Here is a 20,274-nt window from a genome sequence, read left to right on the forward strand (position 1 = left end):
CAGCCGGTCCCAGACAGGAAGGGAATCTGCTTCAGAAGAGCACCGCCCAGTTTCCCCAGTGTCTCCTGGTGATGCTGACGCCCTGCTCCATCCCTCCCACTCCACTGGGCCTCTCAGGCCATGTTGGCCTCCATTTGTAAAAACAGCAGTGAGCGGAGAGGGCTGACATTTCTGCCTCATCGCCAAATAAAGCAATAACAACCATCACCGCAGGCTCCCTACATGACGCCCTCCATCTCAATGGGTAGTCACCAAATAAAGGGATGACAACCTGAGCCCCACAGTGCACCCCACCGCGGCAGGCTCCCTACCTGGACCCTCCACCTCCAACCCCAAATCTGGGCTAAGGGGTTTCCTTCCATCCTTTGGTGAAAGACCCTCTATGCTCTTACACGAGTACACAAGGTACCAGGGCCTAACCCATCTCACGGTCCTAGTGAGAGGAGCCAGCCAGGTCGTTTCACACCTGCCACCCACCCTCTTCTTAAGTCCATAAATCTGGGATGGGTCCCTAAGCTCACAGTGCTCGGCCAGCGCACTACACGTGCCGGCCCTGGACGGTGCGAACCGAACATCCCTGCCCAACTCTAGGCTAGGTGTGTCTGGGGTGTGGCTTTGGCGGGAAAGCAGCGTCCCGGGTGACCGCCATCGAAGCCCCCGCGGGGGGCAGCCCCGGATTGGCGGCCGCGGTTCTGTCCTTTTGGGGAGCGGCCCTAGAGACGCTCAGTCTTTGGAGTTGCGGCGACCTCCAGCCTGGCGAAGATACAGGGCTGCAGGACCCGGAGGCGCCGCGGCAGCCCGCGGTGGGCTGGGCGGGGCAGAGCAGGGCTACCGCCTCCGCGCGTCCCTCCAGGTCTGGCCACTCCGCCCAGGAGCTCAGGGCGCAGGGGCGGCAGACGGGGCGCACCCGGGACGGACTCGCATGGACCTCCCGCGCCGCTGGCTCTTCCGGATGCTGCTGCTCTTCGCAGCCGGCTCCGGGATCCTCCTCACGCTTTACTGCTCGGTGCGGCAGCGGTCCCTGGAGCCCCAGGCCCAGGCCAGGTAAGCGCTGCGGGGCGCTGAGCCCAGGGCGCGGGGAGAGGGCGCTCTCTAGATGCTCGCAGACACCCTGGGCTGACTCGCAGCGGCGACACGCCTTTTGAAACCGCCTTATAATCTCGTGCTGCCACCTGGACCCGCGGCCTCTGCCCGCCCCGAACACACTGGTGACCCTGACGTCTTTGGTTAATTTCGTCCAGGCCTAATTAAAAGCTCCCTGTTGTCGCTTTCTTTCTGGATCCACTTTTAGGGTAGAGACCCAATTCCTCTACTTTCCAACTTTCTCCTGCTCTTCAGGTAGGAGGTAGCCAGTCTCTTGCTCACTTTGGGCTCTGAGCTCAGGCCTGCCTGCATCTGGCTCCCTTTTGTCTGGGCCTATTTGTTTAAGTGGTAACTTTGATAAGCACCATCTGGGCATGGCCCAGCGAAAAGGCGAACTCCACCTGGGATAACACAGAGGCCTATTCTGGACGCATCTGAACCTTCGACCAAGTTCCTCCTGCTTTCCAGAAACCTAAGAATGTCTTTGGTAGGCTACAGTTCCAGTTTACTGAAGGAGCCTCAAGGGTCTTCAGCTTTATTTCTGGGAGGTACACCGAGGCATAGCTAGAATGTGGGCTTGGAGGCTGAAGAGCCCACGCAGCGTCACGCAGAGACCTCAGCAACCAGCTTCTCTCCTCGCAGCCCTTTTGCTTCTGCACAGTTCTCAGCAAAGCTTGCTGAGATGAAAACAAAACAAGTATCTAGCGTTTGGCTAAAGGACACAGCTCAGTTGCAAAATAACATGAAAATTGCTTGCAAACAGTTAGCTAACAACACCGAAGCGGGCGACATCCTGCAAAGGCCCTGACATGCTTGACTTCACACGGAGGGTCAGTTACATCGGATTACACCTCAACAAAGCTTTTCTTTCCTTTTCTTTTTTTCTTTTTCTTTCTTTCTTTTTATTTTTTATTTATTTATTTTTTTTATTTTTTGGAGACAGGGTTTCTCTGTGTAATGATCCTGGCTGTCCTGGAACTCACAGAGATCCTCCTGTCTCTGCCTCCCGAGTGCTGGGATTAAAGGAGTGCACTACCACCGCGAGCATCTGGGAACTTTTTATTTTTTTTTTAAAGTTACTTTTTATAGCCAATATTTTTAAATTAAATTTGTTCTTTGAAAGTCTATATATTGCTCGGGCAGTGGTAACATACGCCTTTAATCCCAGCATTCAGGAGGTAGAAGCAGACAGATCTCAGAGTTCCAGGCCAGCCTGGTCTACAGAGCAAGTTCCAGACAGCCAGGGCTACACAGAGAAACGCTGTGTCAAAAAAAAGGAAGAAAGAAAGAACAGAAAATGTCATCCGTGCATATAATGTGTTCTAATGACTCTCACCCTCCTTCCTCTCACCCTCCTCCCTCTCACCCTCCTCCCTCTCACCCTCCTCCCTCTTTTGTCCCCCCCCCCCAACCAGCATTCCTTTCTTCCCCACAAACGCTTTTGCTGCTTTGCTTGGTTTTATGAACCCCTGAGTTTAACCAAGGGTCTGTGTGAGCGTGGGTGTGCAACAGTCCCTTAGAGTCTGATGGGTCTCCAGTGGGTCTCCACACAGCTGAAGACAATAACTCCCCAGTCTTCAGAATCCATCCATATTCAATAATCCTTTCCCTAGGGAGAGGAGGGTTCCAAGAGCCCCTCCCCTACCCACAAGGGACTGTTGGCAGGCCCAGCCTTGTGCAGGCCCAGGGCAGGCAGCTAACTGCAGCTGCTTTGAATTTATGGTTGCAATGGCCATGTCATGCCCAGAAGACGGTATTGCACAGCGTGCCCCATTGGGCTCTCACAGCCTTTCAGCCCTGGATTCCTCAATGTTCCTTCCCTTTAACCTCCATATGTGCCTCATAGTGTGCGTGCACCTTCACACAGATGAATGCACACATACCACACACAGCACACATACACACATTATACACACATTTTAAAAAAATAAGTTGACTATATTTAGTTTATTTTGTTTTGAGACAGTATCACATAAAACTCAAACTTGCTTAAGTAGCTGTGGATGGCCTTGAACTCCTGACCCTCCTGCCTCTGCCTCTAGAGGGCTAGAATTATAGCAGGTGCCACCACATCTGATGAATACATTTAGTTTTATAAAAATGTACATTTTTGTGCTTATTTCTCACGCTGCAAAGTCTTCACAGAAGGATATGGGTGCCTACCTCCCTTTAAGGAGGAGCCCTAGGTAACAGGAAGATTTGGATTTCTGAGAGAGGGCCTATGAAGTCACCAACCCCAGGGCAGCTGGGAAGTACCATTAGGCCTGGAGTGAGGGGTGGGGTTCAGGAGAGTCCCCACTTTGTCACCCCATCTCAGGCACTTGCACCTTGCTGTCCCAAGTCTGTGAGTCTAGCAGTTCCTGTGTGGGTTCACAGGCCTTGCCTGATAGAGTCACCAGAGAGTGGGGGATAGTGGGGGGAGGGACCGTGGAATCAGTCAGAATCTCAGGTGTGGATGTTTGCTAGGCTCCTTCCAAGCTGCCTAAGCTGAGCACGACCAGGTCTCAGCTCCTTAGAGGAGGGAGGAGCCATGGGATTATAGGGGTGGACATCTGGCTAGTGGAGGGGGGCAGGCGTCATCCCTGCTTGAACCCCTTCGGGATCTTACTAGAAACCTGGGAATCCAGAGGTCCCACTGGCTCAGTGGGCTCAGCATCTGCAGGAGACCTGTGTTTCTCGGGCAAAACTCCCAGCCCCAAGTCCTCTGCACCCCTGCTTCGCTGATGCTGCTAGGGTATGGGCAATGAAGGATGGCGCACCTGGCCACCAGGGGCTTCTTCCTTTCCTTCCCCTCTGCCCAGGGCCTCATAGCGCCTGGGAAAGGTGAGCACCCTCTTGCCTCCCTTTAGAAGACACTGGTAGAGAGGTACAAGAACCTTGACTTTCTCCCTTAGGAACAATGGCTGGCATTTAGGAGACTTTTTCATATGGGATAATTGAGCTGTTCTCCTGGGCCCTTCCAACAATCAGGTGAGCCAAGTACTGGTGAACAGAGACGGAGACCGAGGTTTCGAGAGAGTCAGTGGACAGCTGACCATAGGACAGGGCTGTATGCAAACCCTAAGAGTCAGGCTTTCAAGCCTTCCCCAGGACGGAGCTGCAGAACTGGGGGCATACTCCGCTGGAGGAGAGGCGTCCCCTCATCTCATTCCTAACGACTGCCCCTCCGGCTTGGGTTGTTGCTGTTTGCTTCTGTGGCATGAGACTTCATCATCAACCTGAGGCTGGCTTCAAATCTATGTAGGAGAGGGTAGCCTTGAACTCTGGATCCTTCTGCCTCAGTCTCCTAAATACTGAGATCAAGGGCATCCATTGCAACATTCATCCCCGGGGCTTTGGCAGGAGCCCTCTCAGACAGTCACAATTCCAGGGACTTCTTGTTTTTTTTTTTTTTTTTTGGTTTTTTTTTTGGTTTTTCGAGACAGGGTTTCTCTGTGTAGCTTTGCGCCTTTCCTGGAACTCGCTTTGGAGACCAGGCTGGCCTCGAACTCACAGAGATCCGCCTGGCTCTGCCTCCCGAGTGCTGGGATTAAAGACGTGCGCCACCACCGCCCGGCGACTTCCTGTTTTATATCTTCATATTTTAACCATCGCTATTCCTATAAACTCCATTTTTCTGCCCCTTGCTGAGAGACTTGCTGAGTTCCTTCATTTGTGGAGCTTGGCAGAACATAGTTGAGAGACGGTGTAGGCTGTGCATCTAAACAAGGAGTTGTGGTCCAGAATAAGTGTGAACGAAAGATCAAAGGATTAAACACCCCAAGAACCCTGGCATTTTGTCAGCCTCAGAGCTGAGGAAATCAGTCTAGAAGCTTAAGGTGCTGGTTGGACCCCCACTTTACTTCTGCCTTTTCCCCCCAGGAGCATCATGTCACCTCGAGCAATCTTTGAACCCAAGGCATCGAATTCCAAAAGCAGAAAGGTACAGTGGTCCACTACTCTGGGGCAGTTTGAGCATCTTCTGGCTCTGAGGAGAGGAGAGAAGAAAACAAGCAAGAACATTCTGAGGCTTCTGGGTCTAATCTGCACAGAGATAAACATCCATCTCCTGAGGCATCTAGACCTGGCCACTAGTGTTTCCTGTATCTCAGCAGAAAATGGTGGATAGATAAGTAGTCCTGTGGTGTATCTGGAACCCAGCTGGGAGGTTCTTAAAGTCTTAAAATTGTATCCTTTTAACTATGTGTCTGAGTGTGTGTGTGTGTGTGTGTGTGTGTGTGTGTGCATGTGAGTGCAGGCACCACAGAGGATACAGGCAGCAGAACCCCCCAGAGTTGGAGTTACAGTCAGTTGTAGGTGCTGGGAACTGAACTCAGATCCTCTGTAAGAGCAGGATGTGCTCTTCTTCAGGGAGTCATCTCCCCAGCTCCCTCAAATGATCTTTTTTTTTTGGTTTTTCGAGACAGGGTTTCTCTGTGTAGCTTTGCGCCTTTCCTGGGACTCACTTGGTAGCCCAGGCTGGCCTCGAACTCACAGAGATCCGCCTGGCTCTGCCTCCCGAGTGCTGGGATTAAAGGCGTGCGCCACCACTGCCCGGCCTCAAATGATCTTTTTAAAAGTTAATTTTATTTATTAGTAGTATGTGTTTGCTTATGTGTGTATATGCTCCAAGTGTGTGCAGGTACCCAAAAAGCATAGGATCCCCTAGAACTGGGATTATGGGCAGTTGTGAGCCACCCATGTGGATGCAAGGAATTGAACCCTGGTCATCTGCCAGAACAATGTATGCTCTTAACCATCTGGCTGTCTCTCCAGCCCCTTAAAATTATATCTTTGGGGGTTGGGGATTTAGCTCAGTGGTAGAGTGCTCGCCTAGCAAGCGCAAGGCCCTGGGTTTGGCCTCAGATCCGGGGGGGGGGGGGGGGGGGGGGGGGGGCGCGGGGGGGATGTATCTTTGTGTTGAATGGATTCTTTATTCTTCCAAATGTCTACTTATGAGAAGTCATGGTTCACTTGTTCACTGAGGAGCAAATGCCAAGCTCTGGGGTAATGCCCCATATTTGCCTCAGGAGTCTTAGATCTTCGGGACTCTAGTCCATAACCCTGAGTAGTAGCTAGATACCCGATGTGCCACACAGCACTTCATTCTTAAGTTTCAGGTAAACAGCAAATAGAAGTATTCCAGGGGGCAAACTGAGCCACGGAGCAGTGAGGTGCCTTGCCCAGGACCACCCAGCAGTAATCAGTGCCATTGGGATGGGAGCCCTGATCTGACCCCAGAACTGGCCACACACTGGGTGGTGTATGGAACTTCCCTGCCAACCCAGCTCCTTATACCGGTTAAACTGGGAGATGCTTGTTTCTTTTATGGAATAATACAGGCTTAAGCACTGTTTTCAGTACCCAAAAGATTGGACTTGAACATGTTAACTGAGGTTTTAGGGGCACGGGGAGAAAAGGCATCCATTTGTTCAAGAGTTTAGATATAGCCCAGGCATCCAGAGACAGTACAGTGGTCTGGTCTGGTCAGGTGGTGAGGAAACCTGTGTGTGGAACAGGTCATGGGCACGTGGTTAGCAGCTGAAGAGACTGTAGGCATCTTGAGTGCGTGGGCCAGGTCATCTTTAAGTTTCCAATGGGTGTTCTGCTTGGTGCTGATTGACACACAGTCCCAGCTAGTTTAAAATAGGCATTGCTGTGGCTTTTGAATCCCATTCTAATGTATGAGGTACCCAGAGACCAAAGAAGGAAGGCAGACAGACCTAGGGGTGCATAGAATGTCTTTCACTGGAGGAGTTATTGATGGAAGTGTGATCCTGGGAAGCAAGCACCAAGGCCAGTTGGATTCCCACACTTTGGACCAGAAAGAGGGATTTATTTGTGGCTTCGAACAAAAGTGACTTCATCTCTGCAATGTGCCTGGTTTTCTTTTCTTTTCCTTTTTTTTTTTTAAATTTATTTTTATTTGGTGTTCATTGGTGTTTCACTTGCATGTATGTCTGTGTGAGGGTGTCAGAAGGCCTGGAACTGGAGTTACAGACAGTTGTGAGCTGCCATGTGGGTGCTGGGAATTGAACCCGGGTCCTCTGGAAGAGCAGCCACTGCTCTCAACCACTGAGCCACCTCTCCAGCCCCCTGTGCCTGGTTTTCTTAGGGAAATATTGAAGAGTTAGTTGTGTCCGTCTGTCTGCTGATGAGGACACTAGATAAAGGCAGAACGTGCACCCAACTGAATTGAACTATACAAAACCACCCATCGACTTCACGACCTGTGTCGTGGGCTCACCCACTTACACTGCTATTACAACTCCCCTTCTGATGCAGACGACCCCCTTTCTGCCATTTCATTGAACCTTACTGACTGCTCTTAACCTTTGGACACCAGTGTCCACAAGCAAACCTCCAGTCTTTCCAAGGGAAGGTATTGTGGTTTAGGCAGAAGTCATGTATTCCTTGGCCATGGGACATGGCACAAGTCTGACTTTCTTGCATCTGTGTGTGTGTGTGTGTGTGTGTGTGTGTGTGTGTGTGTGTGTGTGTGTGTGTGTTTGCTTTAATGCACCATTAACAACGTTCTTGAATGTTACGCCACTCATCTCATCTCCCATATGCCCTGTGGTTTGGATTACAGCACTTTTGCATAGTGTGGGATGCTCATATGTTGCATGATAGCAGAAACCACTGTCTGGCCATTTCCTGCTCTGTCCTTTGATCAACGGCTTAACAAAAAGCTTATTCAGAAGTAACAGAGCCCCGCCCCACCCCCACACCAAAGCTCTGTGAGACTCAATACTGTGGGAAAGCAGGGGATTAGAATGGGCTGGCTAGGAACCTCACTCTCCAGAAGGGCCCTGTTTCCTGGGGCTCTCAGAACTCAGGGCATGAGCTAGGTGACTTAAAACAATGGCAGCTGGGGGTGGAGAGACTGCTCAGTGGTTAAGAGCATGTTCTGCTTTTGCAGGGGACCCAAGTTTGGTCTGCAGCACCCATTTCAGGCAACTCACTCACAACCTCCTAGAACCCCAACTCTGGGGGATCTGGTGCCTCTGGTCTCTGTCGCAGCTGCTCTCACATGCATAAACACACGTATGCATCATTAAAAGAAAACAACTTTCCACAGGTTCTGAATGCCAGAGGACCAATATCACATCAGGGGGGCCATATTTCCCTAGGGCTCTAAAAATACCTCCCTTGCCTTCCTCTGTCTTCTGGCATCTCCAGGATATCTTCAGCATCCATCCCTGCATGGCCTCCATTTTTCACAAGGCCTCATCATCAGGTGGCTGGTTGTTGGATTTAGGGCTAGCCTAAGCCCATAAAACCCCTTTCTGATGACATTCACAAATACCTTATTTCCAAGCAAGGTCAATGTTTTAGCTTTTCTATTGTGACAAGCACATGAGAAAAAAAAAACTTCAAAGGAAGAACAGCTTTGTTGGCCCATGGTTTCAGTCACTTGGATCTACTGTTTCTGAAAGCAGAGCATCATGGGAGACAGCAGATGGTTATATGGAGTCATTTACATCATGGCAGCCAGTAAGCAGGGTGAGAGAACACAAAGAGACCCCGGCACAAAATATAGCCCCCAAAACATGTTGCAGTGACCAGCTTCCTCCAGTGAGGCCTCACTGCAGAAGTTCCTACCACCTCCCCATGATGCCATCAAATTATATAATCATCATCATCATCATCATCATCATCATCATCATCATCATAATTATTATTGTAGTGTTTTGAGACAGGATCTTTCAGTATTCCTGGCTATCCTGGAACTCAATATTTAGACCAGGCTGGCCAAGAAATCACAGAGATCCACCTGCCTCTGTATTGGGAGTTCTGGGATTAAAGATGTGCACCACCATGCCAGGCTGTCATCAACTTATTAACCCATGTATGGGTTAATTGATAAAGGCAGAACTCTTGTGGTCCAAATGCTTCTCAGTGATTGGCTCCATCATCTGAGGACAAAAGCCACTTGAATGGTATATCGTGTCCTAACCGTCACAGAGGTTCTTGGTGGACATGAATGCTGGGGCTGGAAATGAGCAGTCAAGGGAAGGAGGGTGGGTACAGTTCTTCCCAGCACCTCTCATTTCACGGGGAGTTCCCCCTGGAGGTACGACCTCCATCAGGCTGACAGAGTCTAAATCCAGGTTGTACTCACTGGTTGCAAAGTACCCAGAGTTTGTCCAAGTGTGAGCTGAAGGAGTAGGAAGCCAGCTCCACTGAAACATGGACATGTGGTATCTGGACAAGGATAAATCCAGAAAGTTTAGCCTGGGCAGGCTAAATCCAGAAAGTTCCCCGACCCCACCAGGCTGCTGGATCACAGGCTATTTCAGCTGAAAGATCCAGGGATGGCCCCTTCTGGAGGGATAAAGGAAGCTAGCTCCTCCTTCTGAATTCTCCTGTGAGGTCTGCAGGCTCCCGGGAGACACACTCTGGCCCCTACCTGACAGGCTTAGCCCTCTCCTCTTCTCAGTCACAGAACCAGCTTTGCCAACACCCACTTTCCCTGGCCATTCAGAAGGACCACTACTTCCGGGGCCTGTTTGACTTCTCCACCCCAGTGCTGCTGTGGGGCGGCCTCTTCACTCAAGAGCTCTGGAACAATCTGAGCCAGCACAAAGTCCCCTATGGGTGGCAGGGACTCTCCCGTGAAGGTAACCCACTCCCTGCTGCTTCTCCCTCGCCTTCTGCCTCCTGCCTCAGCTGGCCCCTTCTTCCCACTGTCGGTCCTACTGTGTTCCAGCCCTGGCTGCTTTCACAGCATCTATGGGGCACTTCGTGGGCTTCTGCTTCTCTCTCTCCTCCTTTATCCAGTCACCCAGGACTAAGCTGAGATTCACTTGCTCAGTGGCTCTCACTATCTTGGGGTCTCCTGGCATGGAAAATGTCCAATGTTTAATGATAGTCTGATATCAGAGGCTTAGGGGCCTTCACGGCACCATCGTGGGTGCTTATTGCCCAAACTACCACACTCAGGTCCACCCCATGCCTTGGATTCTTTTCTTTTGGAGCATACACAGTCTTAGAGAACTAGTTATTCAAGATATCCCGGCCACCCAGGCTCCCCCTATCCTTTTCTCCATCCCCCCCTACAGACAATGACCGCCATTCTCCCTGCATCCTCTGTACTTTCTGGGTCTCCCATAACATATGTCCCAAGCCAGACAGTCTCGGGAAAGCCTAGCAACAGCCGGCTTCTCATGGTTCCCCCTTGTCCACACCCACAGCTATCATCTCTACCCTGAGACTTCTCGACAACCCCAAGAGCGCAGAGCTGTTCGGTGCTTCCAAACCGCTAAGCTGTATTCGGTGTGCCGTGGTGGGTAACGGAGGCATTCTGAACGGGTCCCGTCAGGGTCAGAAAATCGATGCCCATGACTATGTGTTCAGGTAATGAGGGCAGGGGCCAGGCAGCTGGGTGAACAACATCTGCCCCGAGGCCAGGGCCAAGGCAGTTGCCAGCCTAAGGCAGCTCAGCAGTTAGGTTGGGCAGATGGCTGGTCTAGACCAGCAGTTCTCAACCTGTGGGTCGTGACCCCTTTCACAGGGGTCACCTAAGACCATTGGAAAATACACATATTTACATTACTATTCATAACATAGTAAAATTACTGTTATGAAGCAGCAACAAAAATAACTTCTATGGGTTTTTTGGGGGGGGGTTCACCATAACATAAGGAACTATATTAAAGAGCCATGGCATTAGGAAGGTTGAGAACCACTGGTCTAAACCAAGGATCAGCCAACCCTGAAGACAGAGCACAAGTGCTCAGTGTGAAGAAACCTGGGAAGAAGAGTCCCCAGGGCCAGATTTACCCATTCAGAGAGCATCCCTTAGGAGAAGTGAGGACCGCAAACAGGCATTCTCCTGGGCAGGGGGGTGGTACAAGCAAGAGGGATGGGACAGGTGAGGCAGTGCCATGGAGGGAGGGTAAACCAGATGACACAGAGCGGCCACAGAGACACTGATGGGCTTCTGCTGGGGCCAGACTCAATGGAGCAGTGATCAAAGGCTTCGAACGTGACGTGGGCACCAAGACCTCCTTCTATGGTTTCACCGTGAACACCATGAAGAATTCCCTCATCTCCTACTCCAACCTGGGCTTCACCTCTGTGCCACAAGGGCAGGTGAGGCCAGGAATGGGTGAACCATGGCTGACAGTGGGCGGGCATTGTCTTCTTAGAACCCCTTGTATGGGGTGGGCCTTGGGATTCCCAGGCACTGTCCAGTGGATGGATAGGTAGTGTTAAAACCTTGGCCACCTACTGGGCGTGGTGGCGCACGCCTTTAATCCCAGCACTCCCTATAGGCAGAAGCAGGTGGATCTCTGTGAGTTCCAGAATAGCCAGGGCTACATAGAGAGACCCTGTCTTAAACAACAAAACGAAAAGATCTCAGCCACACGAGGAGGCAGACATTAGCGCTAAAGGCCGATCTAATGGAGATTTCCTGTTCTTTCCAGTGGCTGGGGGCTGCCTCTTGAGCATGGAAGGGGAGGGGCTAATATGTGCTGGATACAGATGGATGCCTTGTGAACCCCACTTCACTAGGGAGCAGACTGAAGACTGGAGCCCTTCCATGCAGCAAGTCAGCAGAAGGCCCAAGGTTCAAACCTAGACTGCCCACCCCAGAGTTTCCTTATCTATGCACAGTGCAAGGGCGTTTCTTGGGTACTTCCTCTGTTCCCAGAGCATCACAGGGTGTGAACATGAGTGTCACAGATGCTCTGTGTGGGATCACCATACCTGTCTGCAGATGGCCGAGTTAGGGGCTACTGAGAGGTCGCCAGGCATGGCGGTACACACATGCAGTCCCAGCACATGGAACGCAGGGGCAGGGAGATCTATGTGATTTTTTTTAAGATTTACTTATTATGTATACAGTGTTCTGCCTGCCCATGTCCTTGCAGGCCAGTAGAGGGCACCAGATCTTATTACGGGTGGTTGTGAGCCACCATGTGGGTGCTGGGAATTGAACCCAGGTCCTCTGGAAGAGCAGTTAGGGCTCTTAACTGCTGTGCCATCTCTCCAGCCCCTCTGTGTAATTTTTGAGGTCAGCCTGGTCTACACAGTGAGCCTTTGTCTCTAGCAGGGGAAAATGCTGAGAGGTTTGAGAATGATTCCAAAACCATTCGGCTAGAATTGCCCAGATCTAGGCCCCCTGGAGATATTTCCATTTCCCCACACTACCGACCAAAAGAATGATGTGTGACATCTTAGACTCTCATCAGAGCTCTGTGTAGGAAATGGAGGTTCAAAGAGGCTCATGCATTGTCACAGCTAGTGCCGGAGCCAGCCTGGAGCCCTCTCCCCCTGGAGCCCTCTCCCCCTGGGAGCCCTCTCCCCCTGGAGCCCTCTCCCTGGCTCCTCCCTCCACACTTGCTGTAATGCCATGTTTTCTGCCTTGAGCTCTCTAGATGCCACATGCAGGGTGAGAGAGATCTTGGGTAAGGGGTTCTATGGGCCTAGGAGGGGAGGGGCCATGTTTCTAGACGCTTCTGCCTCTGATCAGGACATTCAGGAGTGTCTAGATTGTCACTGAGTCCCACTGTAGAAGCTATTCGTTCACGAGAGAACAGTATGTGGGGTCTGTCACCCGCCCCCCCACCCCCCCACCCCCACCGTAAATGCTAAGCCTTTATCATCTCATTCAGCCAATGTGTCAGGAATGTGGGAGTGGCTTATCAAGTAGTTCTAGCTCAGGCTCTTTCAGGCCGTGGACTGCTTCCATTTGAAGGCAGGAGTAGGGCTGGGGTCAAGATGGTCGTGTACAGGTTTATTTCATCTGGGCCCTTCTAGAGTCCCCATGACATGATGGCCAACTTTCCCCAGACTGAGGAATCCAGAGAGAGCAAGGAAGCCAAGCACCTTTTATGACCGTCTTCAAGATCTTATGTGTGTTTTGCCAGCATGTATGTCTGTGCACCATGTACATGCTTGGTGTTCGCAGAGGCCAGAAGAGGGCATTGGATCCCCTGGAAATGGCGTTATGGATGGCGTTATGAACCACCATGTGGATACTGGGAACTGAACCCGAGTTCTCTGGAAGAAGAGCAAGTGCTCTTAACCGCTGAGCCATCTCTCCAGCCCTCTATTTTCTTGTTTTAGAGTCCGGCAGGAGGGTCAGGAGGCAGGAGGGTCAGGACTTCCTTGCTTGCATAGGGAGTTTGAGACCCTGTCTCCAAAAAACCACAGAGATCTTAGGCATTAGTCACAAAGTCTAGCCAATCATCGAGGGGACGGCAATGCTCCCAAGCTTGGGTGGCAAGGTGAGGCAGAGGACTGTTTTCCTCTGGAGCTGAATGTGGCCTTGTCTGATACCCTGGCAGGACCTGCACTACATCTTCATCCCCTCAAGCATCCGTGACTACTTGATGCTGAGATCTGCCATTCTGGGTGTGCCTGTCCCAGAGGGCCCCGATAAAGGGGACAGGTGAGCAGCTGACTCCCCCCTTGTTCCAAAGCCCCATGGTTGGATAGAGAAGCTAGCTGATGGCTCATTAGTCCTGGCTATGGTGTGAGAAGCTGTGCAAAGGGAAGAGAAAAATTCTCTAACATTCAACAGTCCCTAATTATTCCACATAATTTAGCACTAAGGATTGTGCTCTGGCTGACAGTGGGTGCCATCCTCTGAGGACCCTTGGGTAGAGCAGGACACAGAGCTCAGAGAACTCTGTCCAGTGGCCGAAGAGGTAATGCTTGGCCACCTGAGTGTTGACATTAAAGCTGAAAGCAGATTTGGCAGGGTTCGAATTCTTTCAGGCCAGTCAGGGCCCAGGCAGCCATACAGGCTTCCCTGCTGGATGAGAGGTAGTCTGCTCGAGGGGGGTGAGCAGGCCTGGCCCCTCAGCTCTGGGCAGCTGTCCCAGCTGTCCTGCTGGAAGACAGACACGCAGCAGGGACAAGAGGCTTCTTCTCAGCTGGCGGCTGGCCCAATGAGCACACCGCTCTGGAAACTAAGATGTGGGGCCAGTGTCCATGTCACAGATCCTAGCAGGTAGGCAGCCTCCCCAGGGCGCTGCCCAGGAGCCAAGAACGCTAGGTCCCCAGGCTCGGTCCCAGAGAGGTGGGAACAAAGGGTGCCTTGTCCTCTCAGCACCTTCCTGGGTGTCAGGCCTGAGTTCAGCTCTTTTGATCCATGTCTAAGCCCAGGTGTGAACCTGCTCTCTACGTTCTCAATGTCTTGTGCCTGAGAAACCTATGCCACTACTGTGGCCAGATGACCAAACCCTTCTCATGGCCCTTGGGACAAGTGCCCCACTCTCCCAAAGAACAGCTTTCTTTATGGGTTTAATGATAGAAACCAGGCCAGCCCCTGCTGGGTGCCCCACCCCCACCCTGTGATTACCTAACAATTGCTCCCTGGCGTTGCTATAGGTCATGAGAACTGAGGATAGGTTCTGGGCCGCTCTGGGAGTAGGCTCTTAGGGGAACTGCCTCAGAGTCCCCGGGTGGACATAAGCCTCCCTAACACCAATGAGCTCCCCTTCCCACACCCCAGTTCCATCCCCAACCCAGTCCCCATCCCAATCCCGATCTAACCACGCTGATAATACAATCAACCAGCAGCACCCCCCTAGCTCTGGAGGCTCAGCCCCTTCCCCTTCCCCCACCCGGGGGACTTCTTCCCGCCCAACCTCTCATAACCCCACCCCAGCTACCTCTCAGCCTTCCTCCCGGGCTTCCTCCCAGTCCCCTAGTCCTCATATCCAACATGGGTCACGAGGGTCCACTCAAGTCCCTACCCCTCCAGCCTCCAAATCTCCCTCCCAGACAGGATTAAAAGTCCTCTCTCGAAATCCTTCCCTGACACCCTCGGTGCCCATGACCAGGTCCCCTTCCCACAGCCCTGCCAACTCGGCCTCCTACATCGGGCCCACCCGCAACATCCCTTCCTACATTGCCCCCTATGTGCCTCGTTTCATGAAAGAGCCCCCCTATTTCCAGCCCCCTACAGTACCTCTTCCGCAAAATCGGTGCTTTCCCTGTCCCTTTCCATGCCAGAACCAGGAATCCAGGCAGCCACCGCCACCACCACCTCCTGACTCTTTCTACTTCCCTCTCCTCCCCCCACCCCCTCACCTCCCCCAGGTGAACTGCTCCTACCCCACACCTCCAGCCCTGTTCACACCCCCATCCTCCCTCTCCTACACTCCACCGACGGATGTCCTGCTGAAGGGGAAGCCACACGTGGTACCCTCGGTGCTACCAGCTACCTTCTATACCCCCTTCTCCCGCTTCTACTCCCAGCCCAGGCCCTACCGCTATCACCGGCGGTTAACACTCCCCTCGCTCTCCCTTCAATACGATGGTTCTGGACGCTCTGTCCACTTCTATCGTGGGTCCTAGGCCTTACACCTATTTTGGACCAGAAACCTCTGCCAGTAAATTCAAGCTCCTGCATCCAGACTTCATCCGCTACCTGACAGAGAGGTATGGGGGATGAGGATGGGGTGGGGAGATGGGAGGGCCTACTTTCCCTTTTCACAGCTATCTCACGTATTTCTAGTGCCTTCAGCTGGGTCTCATTCCCTATACACTGGGACAGCACCCCGTACTGAGTGCCATGTGCCCATCACTGCGCTAAATGCTCCTGTGATTCATTTACTGACTTACTACAGTGATGGGGTACTGCTGATACAGTAGACAGGGTCAGCACAAGATAAACAAGAAATGGGAGAACCCAAAGAAGTTGAGTTCCAGAACCTTCACAAAGCCTGGGTGTACAGTGGTGTTGGGTGCTAAATGTCCAATATCATCACTTTTGGCTCCAAAAGCCACTGATGGGCGAACCAAGGGGAACAGACAGCCTGAGCTGACCTCTCTCCCTCCCTCAGTGCCTCCATGCCCCCCTTCCTCTGTGGTGGTTCTCAGTAGGTTAGGTTGGATATTTGGTTCTGTCAGGACATAGTTTGGGTTGTCATGGAGGGCATGACATTAGTAGGTAGAGGCCAAGGATCTGCCAAACATCCTTCAGTGCACAGGTCCAGCAGTGGTGCCCAATGCTACCCATCCTACAGTTGAGAAACACGCTGTACAACACAAAGGCTAACATCTCAACAAAGTGGTTGACGAAGTGGGTGCAGAAAGGCCAGCGGAAGCTCCGTGAGCTTGAGTGACCTGCCCAGTCAAGCTTTAGACCTAAATCCAGGCCTGAGGTCAGCACCTGTGGGTACTATCACACCAGTGAACCCAGAGCTAGGATCTGAGTGAGCTCCCTGCTCATCCATGATTCCTGCTGGTCCAGTTGTGTGGGGGAGAGAAACTTGGGTCTCAGGTTAAATAAAGAGGCCATCTGTATGTGCCCAAACACTGAAGATATTGGGGTGGGAGACAACAGTTGTAGAATGAAGGGGGGGGTCTCGCCCCATAAGTTGTTTATTTTGTCCTAAAATCTTCACACTTAGATCACTTGGATGTTCACTAAGTAGAGAATTGTGGAGTAAAGGGCCAGTTTCTGAACTTCTACAGCCTGTTTGAGTGGGTAGCCTAGTCCAACACTGCAACCATGGCCCTGGCATTTGACACCTACATGTCCTTCTCAGGTCATTTGTAAATCTGTGGGGAGGCTGGGCAGGGAGAGAAACACAAGCAGAAGCACAGGGAGGTTAGGATGTAGCCTTAGCATCATCTCCTCTCTACTTTGTCTCGTGTTCTTGAAGTTCGCCGGGCTAGCCGACCTTGAGTTTCTGGGATTCTGCTGTCCCTGCCTCCCATCTCACCATAGACACCTGGGACTACAGATGAGTGCTACTGTGTCCAGTGTACGTGGCTGCTGGGGATCCAGATCGGGGTCTTCGAGCTTGTATGACAAGGGTATTACTCAACTCTCCCACAAGCCCCTTCTCAGGGTTTAAAGCTTCGATGTCCTTCCAGGTTTTTGAAATCCAAGTTGCTGAACACACGTTTCGCAGACATATATATGCCTACCACAGGAGCGCTCATGCTGCTGACAGCCTTGCACACCTGTGACCAGGTAGGTGGTGGGCTCCAGGAGCCGTGGCAGCACAGCATGGCTGTCAACAGAACTCCCTGAGGCCCCCTAGTCCTTCCCAAGGCTAGCCACCCACAAGTGGGACTCAGCAGCAGACAGGACTCCCCAGTAGCAGGAGTGCCCATCTACCTGCTTACTCCCATCATCCAGGAGGGTCTGATCTGGGTCAGCCCCACTTCACTGACACCCTCCTTCACTTTTTACTCTACATGGTATTTAAGTTGGTATGGGTCAGACCGCTCTTCTGAAAGCGAAATCTAGCTGGGGACAGCCTAGAGCTGACACGGACAGCGGGTTCAGCCTTCCACATGCAGGAAATCTGAAACTCTGGTAAAAGGTTCCCAGGAGGGCGCCGCCTGGTGATGTGTAAGGAGGCAGGGAGAGGTTGACTGATAGCTCTCAAAGGCAAGCTGTGGATGCAGATGAAGCAAGCATGAGGCCCTAGGTTCATTCAATCCTTGGTACCTTAAAAAAAAATGGGTTGTGGGCTGGATAGATGGCTCAGAGGTTAAAAACACTGGCTGTTCTTCCAGAGGTCCTGAGTTCAATTCCCAGCACCCACATGGTGGCTCACAACCATCTGTAATGAGATCTGGCTCCCTCTTCTGGCCTGCAGAAATACATGCAAACAGAACATTGTATACATAATAAATAAATCTTTAAAAAAAAATGGGTTCTGATCCCTGTAAAGGCATGAGGGATGGAAGCTAGACAGCACCCTGTCCCTGTCCGTTTTACCTATTTTAATTCCGGTGTCCCAACTACAGTCACTGTAGACTTCCTCCATCCTTGAACTTCAAGATCATGATGTCTGGGTCATACTTAAGTTCCAAACCCAGCTCTGCCACTGTCTGCATGGGGACACTTGTAATTACCAATTACCCACTTTGTTCAATGGGGTTAAGACTCATCTTGTGAGGGTCGGGGATTTAGCTCAATGGTAGAGCACTTGCCTAGCAAGCGCAAGGCCCTGGGTTCGATCCTCAGCTCAAAAAAAAAACAAAAAACAACAACAAAAAAAAGACATTTAAACAAGACTCATCTTGTGAGAATGTGTACACAGGGTACAGTACGCATGTTGAGCTGTTTATCTGCACCTCATCTTCACAGGGGAACTGCTTGGGGACAGGCACACTATTTCAAGTCCTTCACTGCATCCTGTGGCTCAAATGCTAACCATGACTGTCCTTGCCCAGGTCAGTGCCTACGGATTCATCACAAGCAACTACCAGAAATACTCAGACCACTATTTCGAACGAGAAAAGAAACCAGTGATATTCTACGCAAACCACGATCTGTCCCTGGAAGCCTCGCTGTGGAAGAGTCTGCATAACGCTGGCATCCTTTGGCTGTACCAGCGTTGACACCAAAGTACCGATTTCTTTGCTTCAAAAGCACTTTTCTTGACCTTTCAACCCCTGGAAGAGGCATGACTCCCCCAGAGGGTACTGAGACAAGACCCACGGCCATCACGTCACCAGAGCCTGTTCAATGTATGACGCCACCTACTCGACAACTCTTCTGGCTCTTAGCCAGGGGAGGGCAGACTGCTTTGCAGAATTTGTTTTAAAATTGAACCTTAACACCCCAAAATGAGACAGTAATCCTCACCAGCAAAGAGGCTGGTAGTTCAATGCCAGCACCTGGTTCTGAGCAGCTAGGAACATTAGAACCACTCCAGGCTATCTGGTAAACAGTAGCAAGCGGAAGCCCACTCCTAGCAGAAACCAATGGCACGTCAAGTCCCAAATGCCAGAGCCATTCAACCTGTGAGGACATCTTAAGCTTTCTGAGAACATGACATTACTGCCTTGTGACGGACAGCGAAAACCAGAGGCAGAATGTAATTTGAGGCTAGCTAATAGGGTAAGTGGTGGATGACCATTTCGTCCTTTTTTGTGTTGATTAGTTTGGAGGGATGGGTGAGGTGCAGCTCAGGACTGTGACTACCGAGCAGGCACAAGCACCAAGGCCCAGGTTTTAAGCACATCCAGCACCAACGTACGGGAGGCACCGGCTCTTGACCAGCTCCACACAAGTTGCCACTACTGAGAGAAGTCCTACTGGAGATATGCCACTCCTTGTCACCAACAGGACACCACTGAGTGACAGACCCTCATCCCCATATCAGATTCAATAAACATCAACTGAGGCACTATCAGTGGCACGAGCTTTTGAAAGCCATTTCAGTCTCATCTAACCAAAGTATCACACCCCCACTAAAACTGTGGAAGGCTGGGGATGGAGAGTGGGTATCCCAAGGACTGCTGGCTGGATACCCCGAAGCAGCACACCTACACTGGCCAGCTCCCCAAGGTTGAGGACTGACATTTGGTTCTATGGTTTGGAAAAACTGGTGGGGAGGGACAAACTCATCACTAACAACCTAACAACTTTAAAAACCTCTATTCCCAGTCCAGGGAGATGGTCCCAGCCTGGTCTACATGGCCAGCCAGCCAGAGCACATAACAGACCATGTGCCCAACAGTGGCCATAGTGGACCCCATCTGTAATCCCAGAACTGGGCGGGGGGGGGAGGCTGAGACAGGTCCAGTTTGGGGTAGAATGAGCTTAGGCCAGCCTGGGTTTTAGTTCCTGGGAAAACCACAGCCTCTTGCTACCCCGAGAGCAGGAGTTAGAATGGGGGGTAAACAGACAGACTCTCAGAAGCCCTGCCAACTAATTTCATAGTTCTATGTCATTTCTTCAGACTACCTCAGTCCCTTCCAGCCGACTGTACTTAAACCCCACTGCCCTGGCAACCCACATTTCCCTGGCACCCTTTGATCCACAGTGCAGACACATTAGCAGTACTTTCATCAATGAACTACTGATTTTTTTTTTTAATGTGCATTGGTGTTTCGCCTGCATCTGTGTCTGTGTGAGGGTGTCAGGTACTGGAGTTATAGACAGTTGTGAGCTGCCATATGGGCATGGGTCCTCTAGAAGAGCAGTCAGTGCATATAACTGCTGAGCCATCTCTCCAGCCCCAAACCATTGATTTTTCTTAAGACCTATTTTTATGTGTATAGGTATTTTGCCTGCATGCCTGGTACCCATGATGGCCAGAAAAGGGTATAGCATTCCTTGGGACTAAGATTAGATGGTTCTGAGCCACCATTGGGTACTGAAACTGAAGCCAGGTGTTCTGGAACAGTCAGTGCTCTTCAACAGTTATTTCCCCAACCCATCATCACTGGATTAAGTGTGAAGTAATGTTAAGCGACAAGCAGGTCAATAGAAACTGT

At 51.4% G+C, this 20,274-nt stretch overlaps 2 protein-coding genes across 5 annotated transcripts; both read left to right on the forward strand.

Moving 5' to 3' along the window:
* Window positions 1-821: 821 nt before the first annotated feature.
* St6galnac2 (ST6 N-acetylgalactosaminide alpha-2,6-sialyltransferase 2) lies at window positions 822-19,184 on the forward strand. Of its 4 annotated transcripts, none has more exons than XM_052757561.1 (9): window positions 822-1,044; window positions 4,945-5,005; window positions 9,506-9,686; window positions 10,260-10,422; window positions 11,022-11,160; window positions 13,362-13,465; window positions 15,382-15,465; window positions 16,909-17,008; window positions 18,137-18,340. In XM_052757561.1, the coding sequence occupies exons 1-9, from the start codon at window positions 923-925 to the stop codon at window positions 18,200-18,202; spliced, it is 1,020 nt and encodes a 339-aa protein (XP_052613521.1). In that variant the 5' UTR covers window positions 822-922; the 3' UTR covers window positions 18,203-18,340. The 4 variants fall into 4 exon arrangements, with proteins under 4 accessions (XP_052613521.1, XP_052613519.1, XP_052613520.1 ...); XM_052757559.1 differs by having other exon boundaries at window positions 823-1,044; window positions 18,223-19,184; XM_052757562.1 differs by lacking the exon at window positions 822-1,044 and adding an exon at window positions 1,060-1,913 and having other exon boundaries at window positions 18,223-19,184.
* Window positions 13,477-16,947, forward strand: LOC128122200 (uncharacterized). Its single transcript, XM_052757564.1, has 2 exons — window positions 13,477-15,465; window positions 16,909-16,947. Exon 1 carries the CDS (start codon window positions 14,509-14,511, stop codon window positions 15,379-15,381), a length of 873 nt encoding a protein of 290 aa, XP_052613524.1. The 5' UTR covers window positions 13,477-14,508; the 3' UTR covers window positions 15,382-15,465; window positions 16,909-16,947.
* Window positions 19,185-20,274: the final 1,090 nt, after the last annotated feature.

The sequence above is a fragment of the Peromyscus californicus genome, unplaced genomic scaffold (assembly GCF_007827085.1).
Source record: "Peromyscus californicus insignis strain IS unplaced genomic scaffold, ASM782708v3 Scaffold_3__1_contigs__length_106647218, whole genome shotgun sequence".
NCBI lineage: Eukaryota > Metazoa > Chordata > Mammalia > Rodentia > Cricetidae > Peromyscus > Peromyscus californicus.